Below are 14338 nucleotides of genomic sequence, written 5' to 3'. Positions count from 1 at the left end.
ATCTTGGACAGCTAGTTCTGAGTTCAGCTGAATTGAGACTTCCTAATTTTGACAGGTATCAAAAAAGAACACTTTGTTCCTTCAGTCCAGGGAGAGTTAGACCCAAAGATGAAGTTACCTCCCTAAGTGACTTGCTTGTGTTTTTGATTAGAGAACAAAAGATCAAATGTATGCTAGTGAATTACTTGCTGTACATCAAAATGGTTTGTAGTATTTCGGCAAGGTGATATTTCAATTTTGGAATCGTTCAAGCTGTGGGCATTATGCCAGTTTGGGGTGGCACAGTGGTGCCTCTCAGCTCCAGGGACCCGGGTTCAATTCCGGCCTTGGGAGACTGAGTGGAGTTTGCACATTCTCCCTGTGTTTGCATAAATTTCCTCTGGATGCTTTGGTTTCCTCCTGCAGTCCAAAGATGTGCAGGTTAAGTTGATTGGCCATGCTATGTTGCCCCTTAGTGTCAGGGGATTAGCAGGGTACGTACATGGAGTTACAGGGAGCTGGCCTGGGTGGGATTGTTGTCAGTGCAGGCTCAATGGACCTAATGGCCGCCTCCTGTCCTGTAGGGTTTCTATGATATCCAGATTTTCCCATTGCTTAAATTGTTTGTTTCAGATACCATGAAAGCGAATTGTCAGACCATGACTGGCCTTTGCACAGTAACTTTGAGGCAGATGATGTTCAACGTGATCCACGAGCAATGTCTGACATGACTGAAGAAGATGAGGTACAAGTGGACCCTCGCAAGTATTTAGATGGAGAACGTGAAAAGTATTTGGAGGATCCTGCATTTGACTTGAACTTTTCCACTGAACATTCTTGGCCACATCCAGATCACCATGAAAACAAATACTGTGATCTGGAATGTGGCCATACCTGTAATTATAAAGTGGGGTCACCATCTTTCTTGGATAACTTGGTGTGGAGGGAGAGTGAAGTGAACCATTACTATGAGCCCAAACTTATTATAGATATATCTAACTGGAAAGAGCAGAGCAGAGAGAAGCCAGATAAAAAAGGCAAATCGAAGTGTGAGAAGAATGGACTGGTGAAAGCACAGTTGGCTCTGGTAGAAGCAACCCACCAGATTGTTGAGAAGGACAAAGAGAAGATTCGGGGGTTTGACTTTGATTCTTTCATGGCGAATACCATCAAGCTTAGTTTGCAGCCAGAGTCTTGTGATATAGACAAGCTGAATGACTTGAACAGTTCGGTGTCACAGTTGGACCTGAAAAGTTCAATGTCAAATTGCAAGTCTGTCAGTCAGGAGAAGGAAGAGAAGGGGATGGCCAATTTGGCTCAATTAGAGTATCGAAGTCAGAATCCGTGGGAATGCCCACTTGCAATTGATGGAAGCGATGGTGGGGACGAAAGCTTTCTAATTCACCTAGATGAAGAAGCTTGTTGGGACAACAGAAAGGATGAGCAGCTAGAAAAAAGTACATTCACTAGTTACTTAGACAGATTATTCAACAAAAAAGACGATGTAGAAACAGCAGAACCTGAGCCGGCGAGTGACAGGAAACTGGGGGAAAGAATTAGTGAAGAAAGTGTGAAAGAGGTGAGTAGGAATGGGGAGATCCCATTCAGTAAGCAGTTGGATTCCATCAGTATTTCCCAATTTGACAATCCTGTCAGTTCACCACTGAAATCTAGAGCGATTCAGACCACTTTAGCACCTGCAGCTGCAAAACTGTCTCCTCAGATTCCGCCTAAGACATATAGTAGCATCTTGAAACATTTGAACTGAATAGAACACTCAGCAGACACTTGTTTTGTATACTTTACTATGTGCATTTGTCTTGTTTTCTTAAGTCTGGAATCTTATTTTTGTAATTTCAACATTTGCTCCTTTTGGTTTGAATGGTTTACCATTTTTACAAGTCAAATTATTTTGACATTGCATTTTAATTTTTGTAAACTTATGTCATTTGCACACAGTTTAAAATAATGTACATTGCAAAAAAAAATGACTAATGCAGAAAATTGTGACAATGAAACGGTGGTGAGAAAATGCACTAAGCCAAGTGGACATATTTTATTGGTGAAATGGGGAAAAAGAGCACCAAGCACAGTCTACTTGCTTTTCAAATGGAGCAGTTTCCATTTTGACAAATACACAATTGAAATATACTTGCATGAGATTTTTTTAAATTCATTTGAAAACAAATTAAAAGTGTTTAAAGTCCAAGCAGTAAAGTGCATTTGTTTTTCCCCAGCAGTATATTAGACATTTTCTGATAGCTTAAATGTTTCTTAAAACATGTGATGCCAGCAAAAACCAGCAAATGAATGCAGAACATGGTACGCATGTGTTATCTACCTCAAGGTAACGGCAATGTGTGGCTGACCTTGAGCCACCTACAGTGCTTCACAGCATGCACGTGAATTTAGCCAGCATCACTGTACTTGCAGTTGTTCCCTGTTTGAAAAGCTGTCAGTACTTGTAACTTCCTGGTATGCATTTTCCATAGTAAAGTGTTCAGATACATTATTTATTTTAGCAGATGTAAGATTTTTTCTGTATTTATTTTAATTTTATAGTTTCATTGTGACTTTAAAAAAACAAATTTGGGGCATTTTGAAGCTAACTTTGTGTTTAGCACTATGGTTAATTGTACGAAATGAAAACCACCTTGTCCTAATGCTTTCCCCAATTTCCTGCCTTTAGAATTGGCTTGTTTTGAAAAAAGCATCCACTATATATATAGGAATTGGTACATTTTAGTGATGCTTGACCTCCCACTAAATACACCTTAAGAATTTATTTCAAAGCTGATCTTGGAAATGCTCCAAGAAGTCTTAAATTCTGTGTTTAATTTGTTAAAATTTAAGATTAGAATTCTCTGCATGGAAATAACTGAATTACAAACATTACTGTAAAAGTTAAAACTATAGACAATAAGATGAATGTTGAATTTTCATCTATTTTTATTGTACATTTTTATTACATTTGTAATTTCTCAAGTCAGCATGATTTCCATAGGTTCAGAATATAGCATGTAGAATTATTTCTGGAAATTTATTTGCATTTACCAATTTAGATACTAAGTTTCTGTATTATTGGTTCTCACCCTCTTCCCTCCCCCTTAAAAAAAATCCAAAAAGAAACAAATAAAATAAACGGAACCTAAATGCTTGTGACTTGCTGTGTTCCCTGAAGTGTAATGGGATTTCTACCCAGAAATTCTAAAATCCAAAAAAATTCCTTCGAGTTGGGCATTTGTTGTAAATGGAACAAATGGCTCCACTAATGCATGATACCAGCAGCTGAGATGAAGAACAATTGGAACACACTCGCTAGGCTCAAGATTCCTATGCCACGATCCCCATGAAAGGAAGGCTGAACGTTTATACCCAGCCTATTTCTAAAAATAAATTTTTAATCTTATTGCACAACTAGCAAAAGTGGAGTGGAGCATTTGACTTGACATTTGATGGCCAGCAATTTGAATCCCACATGCAATTTGTTTTGCTCAGTATAAATTATCTGAGCAAGAATATGCATTGCAAAGTAAAATTTGACTCAATGTATTAAATACACAGTTAAGTTGGTACAATGGACTGTGCCTTCTAATGAATTTTTCATTTGATATTTCCCCAAATCCCAGGAAAAGGATTAGTAGCCAATCTTTGTGTACTTGTTTTCCCCTTCTTCCTATTCGCCCTGCCCTGCCTACTCCATTTTAGCTGCACTACATAGTGCATTGCATGTTTATCACTCACTTTGTGCTTTAACTTGGTTTGTTCCTTATGTCGTCAAGTTCCAAACTTAGCTCATTGCAGTTTTCTTTCTTTTTACAGAACACAGTCCTAGGTTGTAAGCTGTCAGCCTGACTAATCTTGTTTCCAAAACGGTGATTTGCATGATGTAAATGAGCTGTGGATAGTGGAAATATCTCTCAGCTCCTTTGGTGTTAGGGCGTAGCAAAGAACAGCTGCTCTGAGTTTTCCATACCAATTGAAAAGCTCCACCACAGGTGGGAAAGCACGAGTAGGTGAGATGCAGCAGGATAGAAAGCCTTTAGATTTACTGACATTGGCATGCTCCTGTAGGAGGTCAGCTGCTTTTTGATCAGCTGGAGAGCCTCAAGAAGTACACCTCTGGATGACTGGAGGGAAGATGTGCTGTTTAGGTTGATTGGCCATGCTAAATTGCCCCTTAGTGTGAGGAGGTTGGAGGGTTAATAGGGTTATGGGGATAGGAGCTGGGTGGCATTGTAGTAGGTGTAGACTCAATGGGCTGAATGGCCCCTTCTGCATTGTAGGGATTCTATGATAGAGATTTCTAAGTGATCAGGGTTAAAGTCAGTTCCAGAATCCCTCAGTGCAGGAAGAAACTTAATGGATGGAATTTTCTTGTCCCGCCCGCCTTGGGAATCGTAGTGGCTGGGATATAGACCATGCAAAGGTCCATTTACCTTGGGCATTATTTTCCGATCTTGGGGCAAGCAGGGCTGGAAAATTCCATCCAATGACCTTACTAGGTAAGGAAAGAATAAGCTAAATCAAAATAGTCTACACCATACACTGGCCACTTGCAGTCAATCTTCCCTCACTTCTTGAAAGTCAGTTTGCATGCTTTTTATACCCTGATCTTCCCCTAGAAGTCTTCATTTAGCTGTGGAGTGATAATATGCTGCACTGAATGCTTTAGTTGAAACTCAAGGATGCATCCCCACCAGCATGTTCCCAATTTGACTTTTAGAAAGATTAGCAAGTGCAGTTTCACAGTTTTCTCCTTGATAAATCGCACTGAAATAAAATAAATATACTGTCTGAATTTTGCTGCTCTGCCATCAGCCTCCCCTGTGTGGAACACAGGCAATCCTCCTGTGTCGTAGTTTTTTGAGAGCTTGTGCGTTTTTTATTTTTAGACAATTTCAGCCAGTTGAGAGAACTTTGGCAAAACATGGGGGAGGGGAAGAACCACTTGCCAAATATGAGAAAATGTTGGGAACCTAGGCACGTATGACTATTGAAGATGAAATTAGAGACCGTGTGAAAGTACTGTTTCTTCTACCTTTTATGTTATAGGAATGATCTCGGAATTATATTTTTTTTTATATCTATGCGGTATTGCAAAACATTCTATTTTTGAAGTGCGTTGCTTGTCAGCCAGAGTGGTAACTAGTTGTAAATAAACTGCCCATTACCTGACTTTTCAACAACAGCAGCAATGGTTGAGTGGGAGGGTGGGCATGGTGGCACAGTGGTTAGCACTGCTGCCTCACAGCGCCAGGACTCAGGTTCGCTTCCCGGCTTGGGTCACTGTATGGAGTTACATTTTCCCCTGTGTCTGTGTGGATTTCCTCTGGATGCTCTGTTTTCCTCCCACAGTCCAAAGATGTGCAGGTTAGGTGGATTGGCCATGCTAAATTACTACTTCGTTAAAGAGGGACTAGTTAGGTAAATGCATGGGGTTATGGGGATCAGGCCTGGGTTGGATTGTTGTTGGTGCAGACTCAGTGGGCCAAATGGCGGTCTCCTGCACTGTAGGGACGCTATGTTTGGTGCCTGATGTACTGATTTGTGATGATTCCTGTGCAATTGCCTGAGTTCTATTAGTTGTTTTGAGTTGACCTTGCATTAGAGGGGGAGGTCAACTTATATGGCAGCAGCACTGGTGCTGTGAAGCCAGGATCTCTCAATCCACTCCCGTATCTCAGAATTATGTTGTGACTCTCAGCAATGTGTTATGTGAACTTTACTCAGATGACTGGTTAAGCCGGTTCCTCAGCAGTGCTGACTTTCTGCAGCATGCATTCTTAATTATTCCATCCCTCTTTTGCACCAGCCCAGAGATTTTACACTTCTTCTGTACTAACCCCTGTTGTAATGTGAGAGACAGGGGAGAAGACATACCTTGTGGCAAAAGGAGTCCAGATGTATTGCCCCTAAGCTGAACAGCTCATGAATGAATTTTTAAATGCCAGAAAAGGGAAAGCGACGGACGATGAATTGGACAACGTACTGTAGATGGCAACTCAGTTGGGGTCCACCAGCTGCATACTCAATGGGACAGAGAACAACATGGAGGGTATGGACCTCTAGGGTGGAAACTGTCACTGAGTTGTTGAGTCTCAGACTTAAATCTGTTTCTCCATGATCTGTGACCATGCAGAGCTACTGTTGGTGACAGAACATGAAGACATTCACTCTTTAAGAATGAAAGCTTATGCATGCTCTCCTGGCAGTTCCCTCAAATGCTTGCATATTTGGTCGATTGAACATGTGCCTCAAGGGTAACATCTGCAGCAAGTCCATCTCACAATCTAATTGCCATGAGACAAGGGCCATTTCAGATCCACGATGTTTCTCCCTGACGCAGTCTGTTCCCCTCATTATCGGGTCAGACCCAGGAATGCTCTCAGTTAACTGAGGTGGAAACAGTGTGATGAGAAGCACCAAGTGTACTTTTAGGCATCAGATGAACTAAATCAACAAATTGAGGGATAAATTCAAAGGCCTCAGGGTGGCACAGTGGTTTGCACAGCTGTCTCAGCGCCAGGAATCTGGGTTCAATTGCTGGTTTGGGTCACTGCGGAGTCTGCACGTTCTCCCTGTGTCTGCGTGGATTTCCTCTGGGTGCTTCAGTTCCCTCCCACAGTCCAAAAGATGTGCTGGATGGATACATTGACCATGCTAAATTCTCCCTCAGTGCACCCGAACAGTTCTCGGTGTGTAGTGATTAGGAGATTTTAACTAACTTCATTGCAGTGTTAATTTAAACCTAACTGTGACACTAATAAATAAACTTTTAAACTTGAAAGAAAATGTAAACAGAATAAAATAAAGGTGACACCAAAATCATTTTCGGTAAAGTTTTGAGGTTTCAATGAGGTGGAAGTGTGTGTGGTATCTCTGTGGGGGAAGGATGAAGATGTGGGCACCATTGATGTAGGAGCCAGATGTTGCAGAGGAAGTCTGTCATAGCAGATTGACGTTGATAACACTTGCAGCTGCAGTTGGTTGTCTCCTACTTTGTCGACTTGCTGCCTTTGTTTCTAACAGTAACTTGTCCCCTGGCACTTTTATAAAGACGTCTCTTTATAAAGAAAGGTCGTATAGCATACATCACGCCACTATGATTAACAGTAGTATGTCTACCCCTGACCAATCCTGGCATGTAAAGCACACCCCCAGCATGCCCATTTGGCATTCAGTGATAATTCTAGTGAAAAGTTAAGGCCTTTCACATTAAAGCCAAATACATTTGAGGGGTAACCTTGTTTCCAAGGTTATCAAGTATTATAAGCCTAATGGTGATGCCTTTTTTTAATCGAGAACCAAGTTTAAAATAATCACCAACAGCACTGAAGGAGAGGTTTCTTAAAGAAAAGCTTGATACAGTAGGTGGTTAGGGTGTGGAATTTTCTACCATAATCAATTTCTGAAGCTGAGCCAATGACTATTTTTAAACAGAATTAGATAGTTTCTTGGAAAGAGGAATGTTATTTGAAGGCTGGCAATGAGCAGAATTAGATTGGGTACATGTTGCAGTTTAAATAAAAACACTGGCGCAGTCTTCAACTAACTGACACATTTCTGCTCCGTAACTTAATTTGATTTTGTGAATTTGTGGTGTTCTTTTCCAGCGGCTCTGAAAGATGGGATATAAATCTCTCAAATTTTACCATTCAAAATGGCTCCTTTAAGTTATCTTCGAGGGAAAATAAAATGCATTGAAATTTGAGATTTCTTATAAATAAATAAAAATTAGATTGGGATGCTTATCCACTTAGTATACACAGCACCAAGTGTACAGGGTGGCATAGTGGTTAGCACTGCTGCCTTGCAGTGCCAGGGACCTGAGTTTGACTCCTGGTTTTGGGTTACTGTCTGAGCGGAGTTTGCATGTTCTCCCTGTGTCTGCGTAGGTTTCCTCCGGGTGCTCCAGTTTTTTCCCACAGCCTGTAAGACATACTGGTTAGGTGCATTGACTCGAATAGGCACCGGAGCGTGGCGACAAGGGGAATTTCACAGTAACTTCATTACAGTGTTAATGTAAGCTTTACTTGTGACTAATAAATAAATTTTAAACTTTAATTAGAACATTACAGCGCAGTGCAGGCCCTTCGGCTCTGGATGTTGCACCGACCTGTGAAACCAATCTAAAGCCCATCTAACCTACACTATTCCAATATCATCCGTATGTTTATTCAATGACCATTTAAATGCCCTTAACGTTGGTGAGTCCACTACGGTTGCAGGCAGGTCATTCCACGCCCTTACTACCCTCTGAGTAAAGAACCTACCCCTGTCATCTATCTATCACCCCTCAATTTAAAGCTATGTCTCCTCATGGTAGCTATCTCCATCCGAGGAAAAAGGCTCTCACTATCCACCCTATCTAATCCTCTGATCCTTTTATGTGCCTCTATTAAGTCATCTGTTAACCTTCTTCTCTCTAACGAAAACAGCCTCAAGTCATAGAATCGTAGAACACTACAGTGCAGAAAGAGGGCCTTCGGCCCAATCGAGTCTGCTCCGAACACAATCCCACCCAGGCTCTACTCTAATATCCCTACATATTTTACCCACTAATCCCTCTAACCTAAACATCCCTAGACATGAAGGGGCAATTTCTTAGCATAACCAATCAACCTAACCCGCACATCTTTGGACTGTGGGAGGAAACCGGAGAGCTGTGAAGCGGAGGTGCTAACCACTGCTACTATGCTGCCCTCAGCCTTTCCTCATAAGACCTCCCCACTATACCAGGCAACATCCTGGTAAGTCTCCTCTGCACCCTTTCCAATGCTTTCCACATCCTTCCTATAATGCGGCGACCAGAACTGTACGCAATACTCCAAGTGCGGCCGCAGCATGAGCTCACGGCTCCAAAACTCAATCCCTCTACCAATAAAAGCTAACACACCGTGCGCCTTCTTAACAACCCTGTCAACCTGGGTGCCAACTTTCAGGGATCTATGCACATTGACACCAAGATCCCTCTGTTCATCCACACTACCAAGTATCTTACCATTAGCCCAGTACTATGTATTCCTGTTACTCCTTCCAAAATGAATCACTTCACACTTTTCCGCGTTAAACTCTATTTGCCACCCATCAGTCCTGCTCTGCAGCTTATCTATATCCTGCTGTAACCTGCAACATCCTTCCGCACTGTCCACAACTCCACCGACTTTAGTGCCATCAGCAAATTTACTAACCCATTCTTCTACGCCCTCGTCCAGGTCATTTATAAAAATGACAAAACAGCAATGGCCCCAAAACAGATCCTTGCGGTACACCACTAGTAACTGAACTCCAAGATGAACATTTCCCATCATCCACCACCCTCTGTCTTCTTACAGCTAGCCAATTTCTGATCCAAACTGCTAAATCACCCTCAATCCCATGCCTCCATATCTTCTGCAACAGCTTATCGTGGGGAACCTTATCAAACGCTTTACTGAAATCCATATATACCACATCAACTGCTTTACCCTCATCCACGTCTTTGGTCACTTTCTCAAAGAACTAGATTGCAGAAGAAAGCTCCCTCATCCTTTCATTAGTAATGTTCGTTAACCCCCAACTTCAAAGAGTTCCTGACTTTGCCACATTGAAATAATCAAATTTTCAACTCAGAGATCACAGTGTTGTGCCGGACTATGGCCTGATTTGTTTGATTTTGATTTGATTTATTATTGTCACATGTACCTGAGATACAGTGTGAAGTATGTATGGGCTTGTGCTCAAATGAATCTGGGCTCCAACCATCCATTTCATGCAGGAATCACAATAAGAGATGGAACACAGTCACTTTAACCAGCTTGTGCTGAATTCAATCTATGACTAAAATGACAGTATGCAAGCATACGCTCACTTCCACTGTTAAAACATCACTTTCTCCCAGTCAAAGCATACACTCACTTACCCCCAGTTAAAGCATACAGTCACTTACTTACCATAGCATGCGCGTACTTAGCCCTAGTTAAAGCAAACACTCACTTACCCCCAATTAAAGCATAAGGTCACTTACCACAGCATACGCACACTCACCCGCAGTTAAAGCAAACACTCATTTTTCACCAATTAGAGCATATACCTATTTCCCCCAATCAAATCATACACTCGCTTAGCTAAGGCTACTGGGGAGACTTTAAACTAGAATGGTTGGGGGGGAGGGAATCAAAATGAAGTGACTGGGAGAGAGAAGGTTAGCTCACAAATAGAGAGGGATTGTCGACAGTGTGAGAGGGAGGATAGACGGGCGATGGAGAAGGGGAGCGCTCAGGCTGAAGATTTGAGATGTGTCTATTTTAATGCTAGAAGTGTTGTTAACAACGTGGATGAGCTTAGAGCGTGGATTGCTACTTGGGAATGTGATGTGGTGAACTCTCCATTCACCTGACGAAGAGACAAACCTCGAAAGCTTGTGAGTTTACTATCAAATAAATTGGTTGTCGGTCTTAATGAGGCCGACAATGTGAGTGGAAAGAGTATTATGCACAGGTTAAAGAGATGTGTATTGGAGACATAATGCTCTTTCCACTCACGTCAGCCTCGTTAAGACTTGAATAGCGGGTTAGTTGTAAAGACTTGCATTCTAATCAGTAATCTGTAAACTGTCTGTGCTGTTATATGCTCTGTCTGAGGCCAGAACTCTCTATTCACCTGACGAAGAGGCAAGCATAAGAACATAAGAAATAGGAGCAGGAGTAGGCCATCTAGCCCTTCGAGCCTGCCCCGCCATTCAATAAGATCATGGCCGATCTGAAGTGGCTCAGTTCCATTTTCCTGCTTTCTCCCCATACCCCTTAATCCCCTTGCCTACCAAAAACCTATCTACCCGCGTCTTAAATCTATTTAGCAAGGTAGCCTCCACCACTTCAACGGGCAGAGAATTCCAGAGATTCACCACCCTTTGAGTGAAGAAGTTCCTCCTCAACTCTGTTCTAAACTGCCCCCCTCTTAACTTGAGGCTGTGCCCTCTAGTCCTGCTGTCCTTTCTGAGTGGGAACAACCTCTCCACCTCTACCCCATCCATCCCTTTCATCATCTGATACGTCTCAATGAGATCCCCCCTCATCCTTCTAAACTCTAACGAGTACAAGCCTAGTCTATTCAGCCTCTCCTCATAGCTCAACCCCCTCAACTCCAGTATCAGCCTAGTGAACCTCCTCTGCACTCCCTCCAAGGCCAAAATATCCTTGCGCAAGCGCAGCAACCAAAACTGTACACAGTACTCCAGCTGCAGCCTCACCAGTGCCCTGTACAGTTGCAGCAAGACCTCCCTACTTTTATACTCAATCCCCCAATCTGTGAAACCTCGAAAGCTTGTGAGTTTACTATCAAATAAACCTGTTGGACTTAAACCTGGTGTTGTCAGACTTCTTACTGTGTTTACCGCATTCCAACGCCGGCATCTCCACATCACGAGATGTAATAATAACAGAGTTGTCATGATAGGAGATTTTAATTTCCCAAATATCGATTGGAATCTCCCTAGGGTAAGGGGTTTAGATGGGGAGGAGTTTGTTAAGTGTGTTCAGGAGGGTTTCCTGACACAGTATGTGGATAAGCCGATGAGGAGAGGCTATACTTGATTTGGTATTAGGTAATGAACCTGGACAAGTGTCGGATCTCTCAGAGCATTTTGGGGATAGTGATCATAATTCTATCTCCTTTACACTAGCATTGGAAAGGGATAGGATCAGACAAGCTAGGAGAATGTTTATCTGGAGTAAGGGGAAGTATGAAGCCATTAGGCAGGAAATTAGAGGCATAAATTGGAAGGAACTTTTCTCAGGGAAATGTACAGTAGTAATGTGGCAGATTTTCAAGGAATGTTTGACTGGAATTCTGCACGACAACATTCCGATGAGACGGGGAAGTTTTGGTCGGTTACAGGAACCGTGGTGCACAAAAGTTGTAATGAATTTAGTCAAGAAGAAAAGAAAAGCATACAAAAGGTTCAGGGAGCTAGGTAATGTTAGGGATTTAGAGGAGTATACGATTTGCAGGAAGGAACTTAAGGAAATTAGGAGAGTCAGAAGGCCTTGGCAGGTAAGATTAAGGAAAACCCCCAGGGCGTTCTACAAGTATGTGAAGAGCAAAAGGATGAGATGTGAGGGAATAGGACCTATCAAATGTGACGAAAGTTTGTATAGAACTGGTAGAAATAGCAAAGGTGCTCACTAAATACTTCACTTCAGTATTCACGGTGAAAAAGGGTCTTGGTGGTTGTAGTGCAGACTCGCAGTGGACTGAAAAGCTTGAGTGTGTTGACGTTAAGAAAGAGGATGTATTGGAGCTTTTGAAAAGCATCAAGATTGATAAGTCACCAGGACCGGATGTGATGTACCCCAGGTTACTGTGGAAGGCGCGGGAAGAGATTGCTGAGCCTCTGGCGATGATCTTTGCATTATCAATGGAGATGGGAGAGGTTCCGGATGATTGCGGATGTGGTTCCTATGTTCAAGAAAGGGAGAAGAGATGGTCCAGGAAATTATTGACCGGTGAGTCTAACCTCAGTGATTGGTAAGTTGATGGAGAAGAGCCTGAGAGACAGGATTTATGAATATTTGGAGTATAGTATGATCAAAAAAAGCACGGCTTTGTCAAAGGCAGATCATGCCTTATGAGCCTGGTTGAGTTTTTTGAAGATGTGACTAAACATATTGATGAAGAAAGAGTGATAGATGTGGTTTATATGGACTTCAGCAAGGCGTTCGATAAGGTCCCCCATGCAAGGCTTATTGAGAAAGTGAGGGGGCATGGGATCCAAGAGGACATTGCTTTGTGGATCCAGAACTGGCTTGCCCACGGAAGGCAGAGAGTGGTTGTAGATGGGTCTTTTTCTGCATGGAGGTCAGTCATCAGTGGAGTGCCCCAGAGATCTGTTCTAGGACCTTGCTGTTTGTGATTTTTATAAATGACCTGGATGAGGAAGTGGAGGGATGGGTTAGTAAGTTTTCCGATGACACAAAGGTTGGAGGTGTTGTGGATAGTTTGGAGGGATGTCAGAAGTTGCAACAAGACATTGATAGGATGCAAGACTGGGCGGAGAAGTGGCAGCTGGACTTCAACCCAGTCAAGTGTGTGGTGGTTCATTTTGGCAGGTCAAATGGGATGACGGAATATAATATTAAGGGTAAGACTCTTAGCAGTGTGGAAGATCAGAAGGATCTTGGGATCTGGGTTCATAAGACGCTCAAATCAGCTTTACAGGTAGAGGGTGTGGTTAAGAACAAAGAACAACACAGCACGGGAAACAGGCCCTTCGGCCCAACGAGCCCGCGCCGCCGTCCCACTGTCTCAGTGACCTATTCATGATTTTAGTCTACGCCTAATGTGCGAGGATCAGGGAGGTCCAATTTAGGGACAATTTAGTACCCAATCAATCAGCCTAAAAGCACATCTTTGGGGATGTGGGAGGAAACCGGAGCACCCGGAGGAAACCCACGCAACCACGGGGAGAACGTGCAAACTCCCACAGACACAGGCCCAAATCCATGTGTCCGCACAGCAACAGAGATAGTCTCTGAGCTGTCATGTTGCCCTCGAGATGGTCCAGTTTAAGCACACTAACGACATGAAGCAATAGGCAACTCCCGAAGCAATGTCCAAGAGCAACCCACTACAACCTGCCGCATGCATGCCCCTTGCTGGACTTAAATGCCTGTGGAGACAAAAAAATTCATTATTAAACAGGCAAAGACTGTAACATCCCTGAGGCAAAACATATTCCCAAGCCTACAATGTTTAGTAAGGCCTACTATATCCCCCTATATGTAGCCCGCTCATATGGCTGTCTAAGTGACTCTTAAACAACCCTAGCGTGCCTGCTTCCACCACCTTACTCGGCAGTGCATTCCACACCCCCACTACCCTTTGCATGAAAAACTGCCCTCTAATATTTGTCTTATACCTAGCCCCCCTCACCCTAAGCCCGTGACCCCTCGTTCTATCCATTTCTAATAGCGGAAAAAGCTTACCACCATTTACTCTATCTATCCCCTTCATAATCTTATAAACCTCTATTAGATCCCCCCTCAGCCGACGTCTCTCAAGGGAAAACAGCCCAAGTTCGTTCAATCTTTCCTCGTAAGACAGCCCTTCCATACCAGGCAGCATCCTGGTAAATCTCCTCTGCACTCTCTCCAGGATCTCTACATCCTTCCGGTAGTACGGCGACCAGAACTGGACGCAGTACTCCAAGTGAGGCCTAACCAACGTTCTATACAACTGCAACATCACACTCCTACTCTTATATTCTATACCTCTTCCTATGAAGGCTAACATACCATACGCTTTCCTCATCACATTCTGCACCTGCACCGACACCTTCAGGGACTTGTGCACTTGCACCCCCAGGTCTCTCTGCGTA

General features: G+C 43.0%; 1 protein-coding gene across 4 annotated transcripts in view; it reads left to right on the top strand.

Moving 5' to 3' along the window:
- The window catches only part of mapk6 (mitogen-activated protein kinase 6), a 30599-nt gene extending 27467 nt beyond the window's left edge, over positions 1-3132 (top strand). For all 4 annotated transcript variants that reach the window (XM_080214204.1, XM_080214205.1, XM_080214207.1 and 1 more), the window contains exon 6: positions 613-3132. In XM_080214204.1, the coding sequence (XP_080070330.1) occupies positions 613-1747 (1135 nt within the window). In that variant the 3' untranslated portion in view covers positions 1748-3132. The remainder of the gene's footprint in view (positions 1-612) is intronic.
- The last annotated feature ends 11206 nt before the right edge of the window (positions 3133-14338 follow it).

The sequence above is a fragment of the Carcharhinus amblyrhynchos genome, chromosome 28 (genome assembly GCF_965287045.1).
Source record: "Carcharhinus amblyrhynchos chromosome 28, sCarAmb.v2.hapA, whole genome shotgun sequence".
Lineage (NCBI taxonomy): Eukaryota > Metazoa > Chordata > Chondrichthyes > Carcharhiniformes > Carcharhinidae > Carcharhinus > Carcharhinus amblyrhynchos.
Note: the sequence above shows the minus strand (reverse complement) of the source record. Positions and strands in the feature narration are given on the sequence as shown.